Here is a 20592-nt window from a genome sequence, read left to right on the forward strand (position 1 = left end):
TAAAAGCCCGGCATTGATAGCCCTGGTTTATTATCTTTGAACAGGTGGCCCCGGCTACTCGTAATGGTCGCTCTCATTTCTCAAGGCACACACTGTTGGGCTCTACAATATGGAGACCATTTGGGAGTTTAGGAACATCCCGATCTAGCTGTGTTAAAGCCCAGGGAGTAAACTCCAGTGCATAGTTTTGCGGTGACTTGTTGGCTGGTGAGTAGAGTGGGGGGCTTAGAAGGAGAGTTACTTCCTGTGAGCATAACTCATGGAAATGTGGAGGCTCTGTTAATGCTAGCAGCTTCGGGGCTAATCGTGTCAATGACCTGTATTGTTTAGCTTTCAAGGTTACCGAGGAGAATCGCAGCAAAGAAGCTCTTCAAGAATGTAAACAGTCACATTTGGAGCAACAAGCTGTTTCTACTCACTGCTGCAATTTTTTACCAGGAATTCCACACCCAGCACGAACACACACACACACACACACACACATACACACACACACACACAGAAAACAGTGATTTGCTGTTCGCCAATTAACTCAAACTCAAGAAAATAGACAATCGCAATCCCTTCAAATCAGCCATCAGCCACATCTTTCATTCCTCAAACTGTTTCTTAGCAGCTCAATCAAGACACCAGACATTGCTGTTTTTCATTAATTAATATATTTTCTGCATTAAAGTTAACATAGTTTTCTTTTGTGCCACCCTTTAATTTTTCAGTAAGTATTTGATATTTTGTTATATTCAGACATGAGTAAATTTAAGACTGTCTCTTGCAATAAATATCATAAAATAATAGAGCTTCACATAATAAATATTTTTTACAACAAAAAAAATGTTTTAACAGACATTTTTTCTTTTAAAAAATAGCCAGAATTCCTCTTATGGATTTTGAGCATACAATTTACACAAAATAAAGAAAAAAAAAACATGGGAGAATGCCACAGAATGTGTATGAAGAGTTCAGGTGGGTGGAAGGAGAGAAACATATCCAAGTGGAGAAAAAAAAATACTATGAGATGGATGTGCTTTCGTTAATGCAACATGAGCATAGGAACCACGGTTTTAGTGTGGTAGCAACCAATAAATTCAAACATACCTGCTTGCTATGAATACCAGGTAACAGCTACATAACTGCCCTAAAGTAGATCGTCCTTCACAGATTTGGTGAGAGGCAGCTCCTACTGGGCACACAGACCCAGAGGAAACTGCCTACCTAAAACGGAAGAAAAACTTTTTCATATATATATATATAAAAATAGTGTTAATGAGGAGCTGAGGATAGACATAGAAACAGTTAAGGCAAACACTGGTCTGTAAAAACATGGTCCTGATCCAGAGAAAATAAAAAATAAAAATAATTGAGTGGTTTTCGTTACTCCTTTGCTTAGCTCCTTAGGTTTCCGCAGCGAGGAGGGGAGGCGGGTGGGAGATGCTTAGAATGTTTGATAAACATTAATTTGTGACCATCATCATCATTATCATTATCATCATAAGATCCACATCAAGAGTCTCCCGCGCACACGCAATCACAAACACACAAGGGCGATCAGGAAGGTTTTTCCTGGGTCTGTGGGGCCCAGCTGTCCAGTTTGCAATAGACAGTGTTGGAGTTCTTGCAGCGACAGCCGGGCCTGTTAACTCGGTCGTAGCAGCTCTGGCACGCCTTCAGACACCCCTTGACAGGTGGGTAGCATAGCAGACAGGGGAAGAGTACCGACATTAATCCCATGCACAGGAAACGAGAGCAGCAGTGGGAACGTGACAGCGAGCAGGGGTGGTCAGCACATGAGTCCCCCTCATCGTCATTGGAGCAGTGGTAGAAGATGCCCTTAACCAGGCACATGCACGTGCCATGCTCTAGGGCGCTCTCAGCTGAGCAGAGGCACTGGCCATTGCATGCCAGACATGAAGGCAGGCTCCTGGGAGCCGTGCAATCACTACACTTGCACTTCCCACAGCGCTCACAGATGAACTGGTGCCCGGCAGCAGCCACCACCCCATTGCCAGAGTCTGATTTCCCTTTGCCCTGGGGCTTGAGTGGAGCCTCTAGTGGAGGCTGGTGGAAGTGAGGTCCCTGCTGGGGCTGTAAGAGGGCCTTGGGCTTGGGCTGAGTCCGAACAGGCCGCTCCACTCTGTGGTGGTGCTGTAAGCTCATGCCAGGCCTGGTGGGGGGCGAGCGTGCCAAGAGTCCCTGCTCAGAGGAGGCACTGCTGTTGCTCCCTGAACTGGCGGCACTTCCTGTGCTAGTGGAGCGGCTGAGCCCTGGTGCCCGGGACCCGCCATACTGCTGCCCCCCAGACACAACCACCACGCCGCCCCCAACGTGATGGTGGTGACCTGATGGCCGGTGCTCATAATTGTTGTTCACATTGACGAGGATGACCTCGTGAGTTCTCTCCTGTTTGTCCTGGGGCCTGGGGGCCATGCGGGGCGCAGGAGGCCTCCGTACCACAGAGGGCCCCTCGGTATACTCGTTGTTGGAGCGGATGGCCTTGATTTGGTCCAGGGAGAGAATGGCAGCATGCTGGAGCTCCCGCTCGTAATCCGACCTCTGCCGGCTCTCTAGGGAAGGCTGCTGGATCACCACTAATGAACCGCCGGGGCCATGTTGACTTTGGAGCTCCATCTGGGGGGATCACCACTTCCGACATTCACCGTGGACTTGGCATGCATCGGAAAACCTGCCAGAGGGGGGAAGAGAGGCCGGGGAGAGACAAAGGAGAAGCAGGGAGGGAGGAGACATCATCAGAGAGAGCCAAAACATGGCATAACTAGCACACACACTGTCCTGAAGTTAGTCAGGTTAGCACATTCACAGGATGCAAAACCAAATGTAAACCAGTCAGTATTATATCACTGTAACTACACAACTCTTCTGTAGCAGCAAAAATTACAAGCTTCAATACGTGTTACTTTTGAAAGTGAGATAAGCAATAAGTGTGTTTCAATAATTGCTGGTGTATTTAAAGCTAAACCAGAGTCACTGTTTTCATCCTGTCAATATGACAACATGTCACTTCTGATTCCTTTAAAATGAGGCAACCCGGGAATAAAGTTGACTATTAACAAGACTTTTTTTTTGTACCTTTCTCCTCCAATACGCACACATCTAAACTTCAGTAGGCCCTACAAATACTTCCCCTCCTCATTTACATTTGTATGACTAGTTAACATTTAAATGCACCGCGGCGACGAAATGAGGACGCGATCCAAGGGAACTAAATGAGCTGCCTCACTTAGTATTCTATTACTACACCAAAAAGGATTTCGGGGAAACAGGGACAAGAGTGGAGCAAAAAAAAAAAAAAAAAAACCCCTAAAGGTCAGACCAAGTTCCGACAAAATACAGACTTCACTTGAAAGGCGCTTGAAAGTTGTCAGATTAAAACTTCACCTCACGCTACAGCAGGACAGGATTTTCTTTTTTTTATATTTCTTTGAAGCAAACAGTTTGACTAATATACGCGTACATGCAATAAACACCATGAGGAATTTGGGGTTTGAGCCTTTGTGGATGTTATGAAGAAACGCTGACCTGCACGAGGCCAAAACCAACTCAAGTTTGCAAAAACATAAAAGCCTGTCTGCCCCACGAAGCGCACATCAACCCACACAGGGAGAGAGACACAGCAGCCTGAGCCGAACTGCTCGATTTTCTTTTTTGCACTTTGCAAATACACCAACTCTTATTAATTGTAACGCTGTACGCGTCAAAGCGCGCACTATAAATAGGATTATCTGCACAGACTGTCAAGAGGAGACGACGTCGTGCGCAGCAACGAGAGCAGGATCCTGTAAAACACACAGAGCCTGAGATCAGGAGACATTAGAGGACGCATCCAAATAGACGGGGAAAAACTTATGAATGAAAACAACCGCCGTGGGGGGAAGGGTGTTTTGTCACGGCGGAGCCACGGAAGGACACAGGCATGGAGAAATCCATCAACTTCATCAGCTAATCGCGATGGATTTAACCCGCCGCGGATGTTTTTTTTTTTCTCCCAGTGCCAAAGACACAGAACGTGACACGGAAAGTATTAGGGCTTTAAGCACCAGCGTAAGAAAACATTTACACCGCCACGGCAGAGCAACTGGGGGTCGCTGCGTGCGCTACTATCCGATAATAAATGGAGTAAATGCTACATGAAAGGCGTAAAACGTGTGTAAAATAGTAGGGAAGATACGTACCTATATGAAACCATCCATAACGTCGAATCCATCAACCAAATAGCCTACCAAAACTCCATCCAAAGGGAAGGGGCAATGTCCAAACGTAGACTATAGGGTCTAAAGCATAACATTCACAGCCTGTTAATCCCAGTGCGAGTGTATCCCTTTGCGTTATTCCCTTTTCTTGGGTAGTTTTTTTTTTTTTTTTTTTTTTTAAAAAAGAAGTTCAGCGCGGGTTACGCGTGCATTCGTCCCAGGATAAAACAAAGTAAATCCACGGTGGAGCTCTGATGGAGGGAGGGAAGGCACCCGGAGAACTGCTGCGCACTTGGAGGCCGATCTTTAGGGCAAGACAACCCCAGTTATAGAAGTCCCGCAGGAATTGTTGTACAATTAGAAGGAGAGAGAGAGAGAAAAAAAAAACGAAACAAAAAAAAAAAAGCGCAAGAGCGTCTCGGAGAAATTGAATCAAACACGGGTGAGCTTATATCCAAAGACTTTCTCCTCTTCGAGAGTGTGTGTGCAGAGTTCTGGCTGTTACTTATTGTTGCGGGGGGATCTGCGCTCCGCTCAAAGCGTCGTCGGCTCGCAGACAGCGGTGCGCTCTCTCCAGCTCTGCGGGCCTGTTCAGCTCTGAATGAATGGGAACGCAGGGCTCAGTGTTTGCTCGACAAGCCAACTCCCATTGGCCATTCACTCCACTGAAAAAGGATACATCGCATCCGCTCCTGATTCATTGGGCAGATGTGGAAGGCCGGGCGATAGAGATGTGTGCACTAGTTAAGGTGGCACGGCTTTTTTATTTTGCCTCGACGCGGCGGAGGGGGCTCAGGAAAGGAAAAAAAAAAAAAAGAATACTAGTTTCCGTTCTTGCGGGTTATGAATAATGATGTGAATGAGGATAATGTGACTAATAGTGATGTAATAAACGCGACTTTCATTTCTGTTCATGCTGATTTGTCAGTTTTGCTGCATAAACCTTTGACAAACCGGTAAAAGTCCCTTTGCTCTGTTTCTAAAATATAAGGTGAAAAACCATGTGGGTCCCTAAAAGATACGAGCACATCACTGTTACTAACACACTGATAGTAACAATGGCATTTTATACAAACGATTATGTATATTTAACTGCTAACACATGAGTAAAACTGTCTCATACACAAAAACAAACTGATAACTCCTGAAGCTCTGGGACGAGAAATGAACTTAAATGCACTAAACATGTTTAAATGAAACGTTTTAACATGTTGAGGAGCCTGAAATGACGGTTTGACAGATATATTGTAATAAAAATGGTTTATAAACAGAGATCTGGGGACTTTCAGGGCTCCTTGGCAGGATGAGACATTTTCAGTCAAAGTTAATGATCTCTGTAGTATGTTGGACACCCCGCACATACTGAAGCGCACAGTCTCAAAGTTAATTGGAATTAACGTGGACTTAAAGTCAAGAGACCCATCAGGTGGCTGGAACAAACCCACTCTGCACTGACAACTGTGGGATTTTCTGGACAATTCAGGGAAGAAACATCAACAGGATGTCTTCTCTCCTCTCTGGAATGTTCCCATTTACGCATTCACGCGTGTCAGAGGAAATAAAATGTGTCACGATGAGCCTGCAGCTTGCATAACTCTCTGATACGGACCCTTTCCCATCATTTGATGAGTTGCATGGGTCGGTTTTTCTCCGTGGGGGGAGTGGAAACGGTGGGTGGGTGGTTGGTGGGTTTAGTCAAGGACCACCTTAAGAAAAAAGCAGCCCTGCAGCCAGGAGAAAGACTCCCCCCCTCCCCTCCCCTCACTCCTGCCACCCCCCCCCCCCCCCCCCCCCTCCTCTCTGTTCCTGACTGTCTGGTTTGATTGGTGTCGCGGATGCGCTACATCCGGATCCATGAGAAAAGGAAGTTCAATACAAAGTCAATTTATCCTATTCAAATGGAAAAATCAATAGATGAATGACCTCCAGAGCCATTTCGGGTCAGCAAATGCTTAAAAAAGAATACGGAAAAGCCCCACTAGAGTTAACGGACTGTTAAAGCGGCTGTGTGGCGCAGCAGCGACTGGATGTTAAAATCCAGCTTCTTGGTGATCATGTAAATCCTGGTAGACCGACAGATGGCCGCCTGGATCCCTGCTCTTAGTGGTCGGAAGTGCGGACGGAAATCTCACGATTACAGCAATTAGCTGATTTTCCATGGATGGATGTGATGAATATACCAGCCGTGGCTGTTTTTCTCCCCGTGGATATAGAGCAGCGGTTCCCCAAACTAGGGGTTTAGTAACCATCAGGGGTCCTTGAAGGGGTCCAGAAGGTCCCCAGATAAAAAAATCTAATTCCACTATCTAATTCCTTACATGTTAGTGCAAATGAACATATGTAATACTCTGATTAGGGGGGTCAATCTCTCCACTGTCACTATAATCAGGCATAAAACAGCAGGATTTATAGCAATCTTGTCAAATATGGGCCTACATTTTTTTTTTCTGTATGTGGAAAAACATTTAAAAAACTGTGATCTGACTGTGCAGTTGCAGTTGAAACCCCACAGAGAACACGCTTTACCTTAGAGCCACAAATGTTTAAATTAAACTAACAACTGACTCAAAGTGGCACCGAAAACACACAGAAAAGACTAAAACGATGGATTTGACATTGCGTTAGCTGGGAATTGCATGGTTCTGACTAAATGAGTGTACTGTACAGACATTTTGACGCAGGCTAATTGCTGCAATGTCAGTTTTTTTTAAAATCTTTTTTGAATATTAGTGTTAATTACCTTATTTGCGACATTTCTTTTTCTTGTAATGTCCCCTTGATATTAATGAGACAAGCAAATGAATACATAAATAATGCATTTAATACATTGTCGATATTTTAAGTTCAAGCATGGTACTTCATCTTTCAAAAATTAAATAATACTGTCCTGCTGAGCTATGAACGATGTGTTATACAGAAAAAAACAGCAAACTAAATGCTCTACCAGGCAGGATGATACCTGAACAATTTGGCTTTTAAAATAGAATTACAAAGAGAAAAAAAAGTCCCTCAGTTTTGGCTTGGTGCACTGCAGTGTGGTCAGAAGAAGCACAGGCCGCTGTGTTGCTGCTGATAGCTGATATACGACTGGATGAGAGAGTCGGGGATCCGGGGCTTCACAGTGTTCAGGGCACTTTCAAAGTGTCTGGCCTCGACGTGCTGAGCTTTGATGTCCTCTTGTAGGGCCAGGAGAGCAGCCTCTCTGCATACTGCTGTTATCTGGGACAGGAAACAGACACAGATATTAAGCTGTCAGGCAGAGCGGTCCGTCCACTGAACACCAGCGACTCATGCGAGCACAGTCAGAAGCTGATCGACCTCGACGACACACTGTTGAGGGGTAGACGTGTACTGGTACTGGAAAAGTACTTTATTTATCTTTCTCAGAGAAATGCTTTTATCTTGTAAACATCGTTGACACTGCAGTATGGAGAGATAAACACAAACAGGACATACACAAATCAAGCTGTATATAATCTATACAAACACATATCTGTATTAAACAGACCAGCATGAAAAGAAATGCCAAGTGGTCCGTCCCCCAATTCCATTGCACCTGGAAAAAGTACGAATTTACAGTGTAGCGAGGTAAGAGAGAGAACTGGAGGGATGAGTGAGCTGTATTCTTTGGAAAAGACAATCAGCTGAAGTGTGGCGGGCGAACGACACGTACATATTTTCAGGTGCAAAAGATTAAGTGGGTCCTAAGAATGAACATCATATGACCCTTAAATAATCATTTTAGAGGCTGATAGGAGCTAACAGAGTCATAAGAATCTAATTGGACTCTTATCCATTTTGGAAAAGAGTAAGTGGAAATTTAGTTTAGGCCCTGGAGACAAAAATATATCTAATAATACCATTAGATGTCTTATGAAGCCAAAGAACCACATGTTGTTGGAACACAAGTTGACTCACAAGCTAACAAGGGACTCTAATGAAAACATAAATAACAGCTAAGGACTAAGTACTAAACTTTGGAGGCCATTTTCCTGTATAAAGTGGAATGCCTCCTCCTCTGCTATCCTTTTTAAAACCTCAGTCCGTAATGTAACTATAGAGGGAAAAAACTAAAACAAAACGTGGTTATCTGGTTCCACCCTAAATAGGATTATTTCTGCACCCAGAGCTGCTCTTTTTATTTAAAAAATGTCGTTTGTGTTCTGCCACGTCTAAAGTGTAAATACAGTTCTCTTGCAGCCTCTTTTCTACAGTACTGATGGAATTATGCAATGGCTCACATGGAGGAGTGCTGCAGCCAGCGCCGGTGACCTTTGGGAGGGATTCTGCACACGGCAGAGGAGTGACTCACTTCCGAGTCGGTGGCGATGGCTGATGAAGGCCAGGCACCTTTCCCAGCAGTGCCACCCTCCTCCCTTTCTAGAAGCACAGCTTTGTTCTGAGCCAGGGCGGCTTACACAACTCCCTCCAGCAAGAGCCTCGCAGGAAACTATTCGCCTGTACAACCACTGATAACGTCTGCAGGGAGGTTAGTGGGACAGGCGGTCATGTGATGAAGCAGAGCTGTGGAATATTGAACAGTGAAAGTATGCATGTAGAGCAGCGTGGGTCCTCTGGAATTGTTCAGTGGACCGAAGCGCTGCTGTCACTGGCCCCTCCCTCTACAGCTGCACTGTGTGGCACACTGTGCGACATGCAAGTGAATATTCACATGTGCAGTGAGCAGTGGAACGGTCTACAACTACCATGCGTGTTACACTTTCCAGGCAGTGCTGTTTTGATCATGTGTGGCAACAAATAAATAGCTTCTCTCACTTATTTTTTCAAATATCTTAATTAAGCCCAATTATTAAAAACAGAGAATGGGTTGTGGCTGTGCTATCAAGAGGGCAGCCTATACAACAGTACAGTAGTGCAAAGCATTATGTTTAAGTAAGGAGTAGCAATTTATCCTCACGTAGGACAGCTGAAGGCAAGTAAAGAATGAGGCGAACACAGTTTTTACGTATGTGAAGAAGGAAAACTGTTTGCCGGTTGGCTTAGTTGCTTAGCAGATAGTAGCAGTAAGAGCTTAGTAGCTTGTTGGTAATACTCAGTAGTCTTCCAGCTGGAGACATTCATTCATAGTCATCTTGAATATCTTCAAAAACGTACGTAAGTGGAAACAACGCATTATGATTATTCTTATTCTTTAATGACGCTTAAATGCACAGGATTTCAAGCCAAGATTTGAATAAAAATATCAACAGAATGTGACATAATCTGAAACACATACGCCGCACAGACTTAGCGGAGACAGGAAAAAACACGGCAGAGGCCGTCAACTGCTAAAGCACATGGCGGTCATGGCGTTTTTCAAGGTTAGAGAGTAAAATGAGGGGAGATAGCTGTTTGAATGAGCCCCGGCCCAGCGAGCATGCACGGCTCGGGACAGGTGCTTTGCAGATGTCAGGATGTGAGGCCTATTTTCCCCCCTTCTTCTGTTTCAAGCCAATGAGCAACATGATTTAGGCAGGGTAAACACACAGGGCTGGGTTAATTTTGTATGAGGGTTTCCCATCATTCAAGTCATTTTGGCCTGTCAGTAATAATGATGCAAAACAATGAGGCCATGTATCCCGGTTCCCTGTTTACAACGGAGCGAAGGGCGAGTGAGCAAGGAAAGGAGCTAGTGAGAGAACGAGCGAGAGAGATGCCACATGTTGAACAATGTGATTTAGTGTTGTTTCCAAGCAACATCCATAAACAGGAACAGACAAACTTTGGAGCACAATCAAACTGTAATTTTTTATTTACATTGAAACTTGACTTACAGGACGTGTTAGCCTCCTTGTGCCTCAATCTCATGATTCAACGGTTAATAATTATTTGGTTGTTTACATCCACAACACCCGTCGGGTTTATTAAAAAAAAAAAAAAGGGGAAAAAATGTCCGGAGCTGCTCTGAAGTACACAAACGACACACACACTCACAGGCCCCCACATTCATGCTTGCTAGGTTTATGAGCTGGTCTGTGAAGGCGATCAACAAGCCAGTGTTTCCCGCTGTGTGTTTGCTCGTACAGGCCTTGAAAAAAAAAATAAAGCCACAAAGGCAAACAGGGCAAGCGAAAGAGCCAGTTTGTTTGTAAACGTGAAGGCATTCCTAGAGCGGAGCCAAAAGTCCAGCGCCGACCCCCCTCCAGCACCACCTTGATACCCCTGACACCCCCCCCCCCCCCCCCCCCGAAAAAGCAACCTACCAGCCCCTAAAGATGGGCCCCCCGTGCTCCTGAGAGGGAAAGAGGAGGAAGGAGAAAACTGCAAATGCACAGAAATGAGATGTGTGTGTGTGTGTGTGTGTTTAGGGGGTGGTGGCGAGGAGTGCTGACTTGTGGCAGGCAAATAAATCATAGATCTCTCTCTTTTTTAATTTTATTGCAAAGCAGACTTTATTTTTCATTCCCTTCATAAATTATGTCAGCAATCACTTAAATATATGGAGAGGGCTGAGCTGATGCATTGCAGTGGCTGCACTCTGGTGATGTGGGCAAGCTTAGAGTTCCCGGAGGTGGCACGTAGCCAGTCATAAAGGCAAAGCAAATGAAAAAAAAAAAAAAAAAAAGTAATCATCAAGAGCCTCTCTCAGTTTGGAGACGGGCTAAAACTTGCTGACTCAAGATGACCCAAAAGTTGGCCTGATATTGAGTCCAAGACAGAAGTTTTGATGACGGAGCAAAAACTGTTTCAAGTAACAATTTGTACAGTAAGCTCTTCCACTGCGACTGGTTCAGGTTAAACAGTAATACGCCTGTGACTAACTCCTAAATATTCACCGACTCATACTCTTCCATCTATTGACTCAGCAGATGTTTGCTGATGACACAAACATTCTCTGTGACACCCAGCGCTTTACACTAGACATCGTCATGGATCCACTGCGCTCCGGGTGGCTGAGACGTGACCAGAGTCTCGGCTAGGCCCTGAATTATATTCGGTCGGGTTAGGATTTCGGATGAGCGCTTTAATATATTAGATGCCCCAGCGGAGTCTGCTTCACTGAGATGTGACATTCAAAAATGGACATGTATGGCCCCCTCTTTGTAACATTCTCTGTTTTTGTGTCGTATGTTTACGCTTAACTGACAAAGAACGCTTGTGAGTCTCGACAAATCGTCCGACTTAGATGTGGGAGATCCCTGTCCCTTACCCGCTTCATTCCAACAGTCAGTCTTGGTTTTCTTTTAACCGTGATGACCCAAATAACGATCTTTTTCTAACTCCAGTCATGTGGTTTTTGTGCCTAAACCTGACCAAACCTTCATAGCCTGTGTCCGATCAGAAAAGCGGTCATTTTTCTAACAGCAACTGCAGTGGTTTTGAAAGATAATGACAGTGTATCTTGTTTAATTTGTCACTTTTGGATTAATTCATGCATGTCATATTTTGTTTGGTTTTCCACAAGTCCATCCATGGATCTGTGGAGAAATGTTTGACCCATGAATCAGTCCTCGACTGGTGGCTGACGAGAAGCTCCACTGGGGCAGGACGAGGCTAGGGCCTCACTCAAGGGCACACTAATGGTAACTGCTGTGTGATAACACACTGACGGTCATTTATGGACCTGTAACTTTCCAGTCATCAGCGCAATTTGTGTCGAGGCTATTTTAATTCTATAGAAATGTAGGGGAGAACAACAGAGGATGAATCCCTCTTCTAAAGTGGCTAGACAGATAATAGATACCATACGTAGTGAGGCAGAAACTGAATTACATTATGAAGTAAAAACATAACGTTCAATATAATAAACAAAGTGTAATATCTGTTTCATCACCTCCTGTTCTGACCGGAAGCACGACACTTTAAACATAAAGCTCCTTTCTACACCTCCACCATCACCAGCAGAAATGTCTTGAATCCTTGTGCCAGTCATTCCACCTTAATAAAATGTCAGTAGAGCCTCTTAAACTGCAGAGCTTTTAAATGGGTCGCTGGAAAAGTGATAGATACTCAATTGGAGCGCCCACCACATCCTTGTTTCCACATATTCCTCTAATGACAAGTTTCCCCTGGTGGTTTTCAAACCCCTCTGAAGAACAAGCCTCACATGCATGAACGTACACACACACACACACACTGAAATGTATGCAAGGCCATATAAAAGTCTTGCTAAAAATGTTTTAACATCACTCTTCAGAGTTGCTGTCAATAAGAGTGAAATCCGGTGGTGAGAGGGAGGGGTCAGACTACCATAATGACATGTTTTCTGGAGGTTGGCAGTCACATTTACCTCCACTGTCTCTTGGTCATTTCACACAGACGGGAAAAGACATTTACATCCCCTTTTGATCTTTGACTGCACTGAAGGTTCTTCTCTCCGAAAAAGAAAAGGAGTTGCAGAAAGTGATTGTATGTAGAAATCATTAGGGACACTTGAATTCAATTTGGCACTTCAAAAATACAACTTTGGGTGAGCTGAAGTTCATTTCCAAGATGCAAGGCGAGTGGAACACTTTAGAAAGTGAGAGGAACGTGCTCGGGAACAGATGGCGGTTTGGTCTAGTTTTTGACAGTAAACTAATAGAGAAAAGAGTGAGAGATATATTAGCGTCAATAGTCCAATAGACCCAGTGCACTTTATTAATGATTCACATAATAATCAGAACTGTAATATCTTTGGATGATTAGAACGTAATAAAGTGATGGGTATTTATTAGATAATTATTAACTGCAGAGCTGATGGTTTTCACTTCACTACTCCATCAAGTCTACTGTTAGCAGATAATTAACAAAGGGTACTGGGTCCATCTTTCTAATAAGCCACTAACATCATTTCTAAAGGTCTTTTTCAATAAAGCTGTTAGAAACTGCACACCAGGTTTTGTATTATCATCCATTTTAAAATTCTAGCGTTGTGACAGAAGAAGGCAGAGGATTTCGGTCAGTGAAGCCTTTTTAATGGGGCTATGACATTAGAACAGACACGTGCAGGGCATATTTTGCTCAGGGCTGCAGGCCCTCGCTTGCCTCACATGCTCCGAGCCATTAGGGTGCCACAACATGAGACCCTGGATACAGCAGTGGCCTTTACGCTCTATTGGTCACTGCAATGCACTTCTCTCTGTAGCCACAACTACATCGTATATCATGCTGCTCAAATGAACACAAGCTATACCATGTTGGGTGTACGGACTGTGTGTAGGGTGATATACTACAGCGCGTCCAGCACTGTATGTGAGGTCCTGTTGTCCTTGTAAGATAAGGCAACACGAAACTTTAATGACCCCAGAGAGGAAATTAGGCCGTTGTAGCAGCAAATGGTAACAAAATCCAGCAAAGAATAACAGAATATAAATAAGAACATAGCAAAGTGGGGGTTACATAAACACACCTGACACTTTTTAGCACCAGAACAGGGCACGCAGAAATATATGAGTGGAATAAAAAGTCAGGAGTGTAAACGTTTAGATGGGAGTGCAAAATAGTGACAGCAATAACCTTAAGCCCTTTTGAGGTCAAGAAAAAAAAGACATGCAACAGCATCAAAAAGTGAAAAATCCTTCGGATTCCCAGAGATATACAATATCTAATGAACATACAGGTACAGAGTGCATGTCTTAGTGTGTACAGGTGCATTATTAAGGGAAACAGAGAACTTGTGCCATGTGTCAGAATAATTTAATAAATGTCATGTATTCCATCACTAAACTCACGTCCATGTGTTACACATGCACACACCACAAACACACAGTACATGTGCACATAAAGCTACACACTGATTCAGAAGCCCAAAAGCATGCAGCAACCCTCCAAAAAGCTTTACATGCATCCTAAATGTGCATAGCAAAATAACTATGGACATTTTTATTTTCCCCCGCAGTATTTCCCTGGTGGAGGTGAGATGTGGCGCATGCCATGAGACAACCTGTTCAGCGCGACGAAAATAAACTCTTCTTGAGAGGTGGAGGGGGAGAAAAAAAAAAAAGGCTTGGCAGCACATACCAACGTTCTCAGGTCAAATCTGTCTGGTGTACTTTTCGCTTCCTACTTCAACAAAGGCGCTCAGTGAGTGTATCAGACGGCCTTAATGAAGGGCTTGTTAGCTGGGCTACCGGCAGCAGATCCTCTAGACCCGGAGTGTGTGTTTACTATCAATCCACCCTTGTGTCTACAGCAGGCTACATCCAGTACCCCCCCCCTCCTCGCTCCGGCCTCACCCCCTCCCTCACACACAAATGGCCACATTTACAGGAGCGAGCCTCGATCCCCCCCACCCCGCCTCCCACAAAACCTCTCCTCCATCACTCCACAAGTCCTGCACACATAGCCTACAGCGCACCACCACGTGCACACACTCTCAGCACCCTGCACTTGCTCACGTACAGTTCATAATGCACTGAACGTGTATTTGCGCACATGTGCACACAGTCATATGCAACACTTGCAAGACCACACAGATAAAGTTTATAGGCCAGTACACTCATGATGTGCACCCAAAAAAAAAAAAAAACATGCTACACAGCGACATGTAACCACAAATTCATGCATATGTACAAGCACACACACACACACACATATATGTATATATACAGTCATACGTACATGGCTGAATGCAAACATGTACAATCTTTCTAGGGGAAGTCTTGTACAAACAAGCAAACACATGCATATTTGCTTGATGAACAGTCAAACACCCTCAAACGTCGCAGCCAGAAGAAACAGGTTGTTCTCTTACTTTTATGATTTACTTTTCAATCATAAAAAAAGAGGACACAACTTGCTTCAAGTGCAAATTCTCAGTCAGTCCAACCCAATATGATGTTTTATTGTATGGAGGTTTAATAAAATGCAAAAAAAAAACAGCAACTACTATGACCAAAATGCTAAAAAGAAAATAATGCTGAGCTTCAATCAGTTTTCCAGGGTGACGCTTTCAAGCTCAACTGAAATTCAAAATCAAAATTAAAAGATTGTCACTTTATTATTAAGAAAACGGCATATCGTCACATCTGAGGAGTTGGAGTTGGAATGTGTTTTATTTCTGAACAAAAATGGACTAACCAATAGTTTCCTATCAAAAACGTTGCAGACAAAGATAATAAGTGGTGCTCTAATGCATATAGCAACATATTAACTCCCTCCCTGCTAAAACTGCACAGCATCACCATGGTCAACATAACTGGACAAAAAAAAAGGAGCCGTGCTGTACATGCTGAATCCAATTGTCAGAGAGGAAATTAAATAAGATATAAATCCAAATCATGACGGGGGCACAGAACCCAAACTCTCAAACAGAAATAAAATGTTTCATCATCCAAAAAGGCAAAGAGGAAGTGTCTGCAATGACATGCCGCCACCATGAGAAACAAGGCCTGACCACAGCTCCATATGAAACCTATTTAAGATTGCAAGGCGAGGGAGAGAGAGAGAGAGAGGGTTGAAGAGAGCGAGGTGAGGTTAAGCAAGCAAGAGAGCAGAGTCACGTGTGGAGAAAGGGGGAGAACGGAAACATGGCACATGATCATAAATAGCAGAGCCGTAGATGAAGGTGCACATGCTTGTGCTCTCAGCAGAGGAATTTAGATTCCACAGAAAACTCTGATGATGAAAGTGTGTTCGTGTGGGTTTTTCCTCGCTATATGCTACAGCTGAGACAATAGAGACAATAGAGGGAACATATTACGCATGAGTACTCCAGCAGACAGAAACCTTTGTGCTCTAAAGTAGAAAGTCAGAGGAAATGTTGTGTTTATCTAAACTGGGGGCACATCGCCTGTGACAGATTACGTAGCTTTACATTTAGGATTACACTGACATGCACATTCAATATTGTGCCACGGAGCCATCGTTACTTGGAAAAGACACTGGCACAAGTGTGATTTTATTCTGCATTCACCTAACATGGGATTTGCCGCCGACTTGTTCGCTTATACAAAGACTATTAAGTGTTAAGTTGCTGATTTTTACTCCACCAAAAGATCAGAGTTTTGGCCAGTTTCTTCTTCACCATTAAACATATCAAAACCACCTGGTATAGATATATGGTAAAATAAAAGACCTGCCTTTAGGAATGCTCCGTGACCTGTTATATGTATGCGAGCTTTACGTTGAGATAGTGAGGCATGTGTTCCAGCCACGCAGGAAATATTTGTCATGAAAGTGGAGGATGCTCCCCTGTTGCATGACTCACTGATCATGCAAGTAAAGCGAGAGGTTGATTTTAAGATTGAGATCTACTACAAAAGCTTCCATGTCAGGCAGTTGAATGTCTGTTGACTCAGACCCCTCCCCACCTTATATTTTGGAAAGACCCATGTGGGATAGCACCTGTGTTGGGGCTACGCAGTGTTAAGGTTGTCAGTGTGTCCATGTGTGTGTGTGTGTGTGTGTGTGTGTGTGTGATGGGGGTGGGGGGGTTTAGCTGGGCCTCGTCTTTAAGGGCATATTTGTCCTCGCCCCTTAATCAGGCGAATGAAAGCTCCACATTCTCCCTGGACTTGGGAAGGCAGGGATGGCATATTTACCAAACACACCCACACTGAAGTGACCTGGAGACTCAGCTGTGTGTGTGTGTGTGTGTGTGTGTGTGTGTGTGTGTGTGTGTGTGTGTGATGTGTGTGCATGTGGTAATGTCAAGGTAAGTAAAACTCCACCTGTGTGATGTGCCCCACAGAAATGTTCTTTTTCCTTTACGCTCCATTTTTCATACACACCAAGATACAGACCACCTGAATTGCCAATTCAAGAATGAACAACACAAAACACGCAACATACAACACGGACCAACTGAGTCAAAACACATACTCAAACACATAATTCCACAAATATGGCAGCACCTTTCTTTTAAAAAAAAATGAGTATTTATCTTGTTAAGGGATTTCTATATGTGGGGCACACCTCTGTTCACTTTTAATCTTTGGTAGAGAAAAATTGTCTGGTTTTGGTCAGGACTAGCACAGATCTGCACTAGAAAAGTGCACTGAGTTTTTTTTTTTTTATTTCATGTACTCTTTTTCCTTGTCACAATGTAGCACCAACATTATCCACAATGCAACTCAGCCGCTGACAGTTTGGTCAGCAAATTGCGTGTGTTATGCTATTAGTGGCTAGTACACTGTAGCCTTGCGCTCCTAACGATGAGGAGCAGGCTGAAGAGGTTCTGGTGAGCTCCACATTCCCAGATTCTTTTCATTTTTAAACTCGTAGACTGCAGACCCGACCGACACAGACTCAAGAGACGCCGCTTGAGGTAATTCATCAGACTACACGCCGTCGACTCTGGAGGCCACTAGAGGCTATATAGCACAGTAGTGCTCCCCATTACCTGTAAACAGACTGTGATGTGTTCAGTGGAGCTTCCCTTAAAAGCAACACTAAATACTCTTTGCTGAACAGTGGCCACTGTGGCCATAAGTGGTAATTACAAGAGAATGGCACAATAAACCTATGAGTCAGCTGCTTTGAAGACATCATGTTTGTCTGTGGTGTGCTAAAACACACGCACAGAGGAGTCAGAGTCATTAAGTTCAGCCAGACAGCGTTTATGTAAAGTTTGCTAACATTAGAGGCTAAGCCTGTAGCGACAAAACTATGCTTCGTATGTTTTATTTCCTGTGAATTCAACTTTTTCATTTAAAAAAAAAGAAACATTGACTGGTGTCATTCAAACGTTACATAGTCACACTGTAAATGCAGATTATTATTTATTCAATAAGGTTTAGAATCAACAGACGTATTATGTGTAAATGTTTTGTAACATTTGAGAGAGCTATAATTTTCCCATTTTCAATGTGTTTTAAAAGTGATATATCATAATTTACAGTGAAATGCCCTTTTATATAATTGAAACAGAGTAATGGTGTGTCCTCAGCAGTGTATATTTCACTCTTGGCTCCTCTGTCCTAACTTTATTGGCTACTTTCATGTTGTTGTACCTCTCTCTGCCTCCACTTTTTGGCATCCACCTCTCTTTCTCCTCCTACCTTTCCCCACACTTCATCTGTCCTTTCTTACCTTTCTACTCCTCCTTTCTTGCTCTATTCATTTTTGGCTTTTGGCTACCCACATTCTGTCTTCCTGCCTGGCCAAGAGAAACAGCACAACTAGTGCGCTTAAGGCTCATACTTCCCGGGAGAAATTAAATTTCTGCTCACCATGTACTGGCACATAAACCGCAGTGGAGGCTTTCTATATAAAATGTAAAATTAGGGCCGAGTGGAGCCATTTCCCTCTCAGCAATAGGTGGCCTTTTGCAAGCCACGGCAGCCTGCTGACTGAAGTGGTGAGGGAAATGTTTTCTTTTTTAACCTTTACTTAACCTGCAGTGTCAACTAAGAACAACATATTTATAATGACAGGAGGCAAAAGGCTCGTTGGAGAGGAAGTGAGGCGAGGTGTTTCACAGTCACACAGAGCTACAGAGGTGTGAAAGGCTTTTTCCCCGCTGCCTTTGTTGAACTGTTGACTGTGTTTTCCATGTCAACTATGTTTTTCTGAGCGGCAGCGTGACCACTTCTGTGGTCAGCTGCATAGAAACACACATGCACGCGCACACGCACACACACACACACACACACACACGCAGACTAGAGGTTAAACCGTATTTTGGAAAATCACTGCCAACTTCAGACCTCGTCAGACACGCATTCCACCAAAGCTGACATGTTTATTTGATGATGATTACAGATCTTTTTTCTTCTTAAAGAGTTATGGATTGATAGCGTATTTCAGCTTCGTACATTGTGTAATGTCACTGTTATTCAAACAGCAACACGTTTTGTTGATGCATTTTTGCGCCTGTGTCCTTGGTGATAAAAATCTTTGCAACAACAAATACTGGGTCATAAATCAGACAGACGACACACAGAGCCAGAGGAGGAACAGCCACAACCACAACAGGTGTTAAGAGGAAACCATTTGTCTTCCTGTGAGGGTAGTTTTGCTGTGTGTGTCGTGGTGGCGGCGTGTGTGTCATCACACAAGGCCGTATTTGTGATCAAGCTCTTTGGTTTTTAATTGTTGCAAACAAGCTTCTGCATATCCAGCCTGTCCGCTTAGGCTTTTATTTCAAAATTTGGGGCTTCACAAAAACAGTTTCCTCAAGTTACAGGTTGGCACACTGACTTTGTTAACAGGGAGCTGAAGAGCTGCACAGTAATCTGGGGAAGGGGAATATTAAGCATCACAGGCGGGACGCTGACGTCAAAACAGACTGTTGATCTGCCTGATTTGTACGTCCTGCATTGGAACAGACTTGCTCCTGCCAGTGTGAAAAGAAAAAAGAAAAAAAACAGAGTTAAGAAAACAATTGCGCCAGTGAGTTTGAATGGCTGTCAGCCAAGCGTCTCAGACACCTGGGCTCGGACCAAACAGCTCTCCCCCTGTTGGAGGAAAAAGACCCACCGCTAAGGAGGTCGCGGTCGGTCAAAGGCATCTGTGGCTGAACACAAAGATATTCTGATACGGCTGAATGCTGCTGCTTGAGGTTTTATTAAAATGCCTCAACAACCAACCCCTTCTTCAAGTCAGGTGGAGGTTACGACACTGCGAGATCTTGAGGGCGGGTGGGTGCAGCGTTGGCGCTGCCTGTCAGTTGTCGGTACCTCTTCGTGTTCTGCATCCAAACAGCGGCTTCCACTTCTGTCCCTACTGTGCTCTTGCAGGGAAATCCGGATTTTTTTGTCAACAACTTGTCAACATCTGCTAAGTGCTCATTGCTGTGGTGTTTTTGCACTTCACCTCCTGGAGGTTGCCTGCCAATCACGCAGCACAGGGAGGTCTGTGAGACCCTCTGTTAATGAAGTTTGGGTTTCTATAAGTTGTCCACTTGTTTCAAACAAACCATTCTGAAGAAAATACAAAACACTGTGCGTCTGAAGATTATTCCAGAGAAGGAAACGCTAAAACATCAAACACAAAAGCCTTTTTTAAGCGTTCATATGTTCAACCAACAAAAGAAAGCAGCAAAACAAACATCCATTTTGAATGAAAATATCAGATGATTACTCAATGCTGAGACATTTTTCAGCCACTTGCACATTTTGCCTGAACAAATACGTTGTGAGTTATGTATCCTGATGTAACTGTACAAGTCAGTACTTTTCTTCTTCTTTACTGGATTATGCTTATGCTCCTATCCAGGCAAAATCTTTATATAGCCAAAGACTTCACAAAAAATAGGACTCATAATGAAAGTCGGTTAAAATGATGTAGTGTGCAATTTGCCACTGATTGAGAACTTTTGAAGATCCTGCGCAAGAATAAGGGATGAGACACGAGTAAACATGTACATGTGGTCACTGGCAATATCTCGAACCTGACTGAAATTAGTATCTATGTGGTCGAGCGTTTGCTTAAATTTTGACAGAAACTAAAACATATTCACCACTTTATTAACAATCCTCAGTTCACAATTAAATCTCTGAATTGAAATTCTAAAAAACATGGA

At 43.7% G+C, this 20592-nt stretch overlaps 2 protein-coding genes across 2 annotated transcripts in view; both read right to left on the bottom strand.

Annotated features, from left to right (window-relative positions):
* Nucleotides 1-650: 650 nt before the first annotated feature.
* On the bottom strand, nucleotides 651-4923 carry spry1 (sprouty homolog 1, antagonist of FGF signaling (Drosophila)). Its single transcript, XM_070837147.1, has 2 exons — nucleotides 4188-4923; nucleotides 651-2680 (listed from the first exon to the last, which is right to left on the bottom strand). The coding sequence occupies exon 2, from the start codon at nucleotides 2623-2625 to the stop codon at nucleotides 1546-1548; it is 1080 nt and encodes a 359-aa protein (XP_070693248.1). The 5' UTR covers nucleotides 2626-2680; nucleotides 4188-4923; the 3' UTR covers nucleotides 651-1545.
* Nucleotides 4924-7112: 2189 nt separating this feature from the next.
* Nucleotides 7113-20592, bottom strand: part of afg2a (AFG2 AAA ATPase homolog A) — a 100728-nt gene continuing 87248 nt past the window's right edge. The window contains exon 17 of the mRNA XM_070836580.1: nucleotides 7113-7424. Coding sequence (XP_070692681.1) covers nucleotides 7245-7424 — 180 coding nt within the window. The 3' untranslated portion in view covers nucleotides 7113-7244. The remainder of the gene's footprint in view (nucleotides 7425-20592) is intronic.

This window comes from Pempheris klunzingeri, chromosome 9 (genome assembly GCF_042242105.1).
Source record: "Pempheris klunzingeri isolate RE-2024b chromosome 9, fPemKlu1.hap1, whole genome shotgun sequence".
Classification (NCBI taxonomy): Eukaryota; Metazoa; Chordata; class Actinopteri; order Acropomatiformes; family Pempheridae; genus Pempheris; species Pempheris klunzingeri.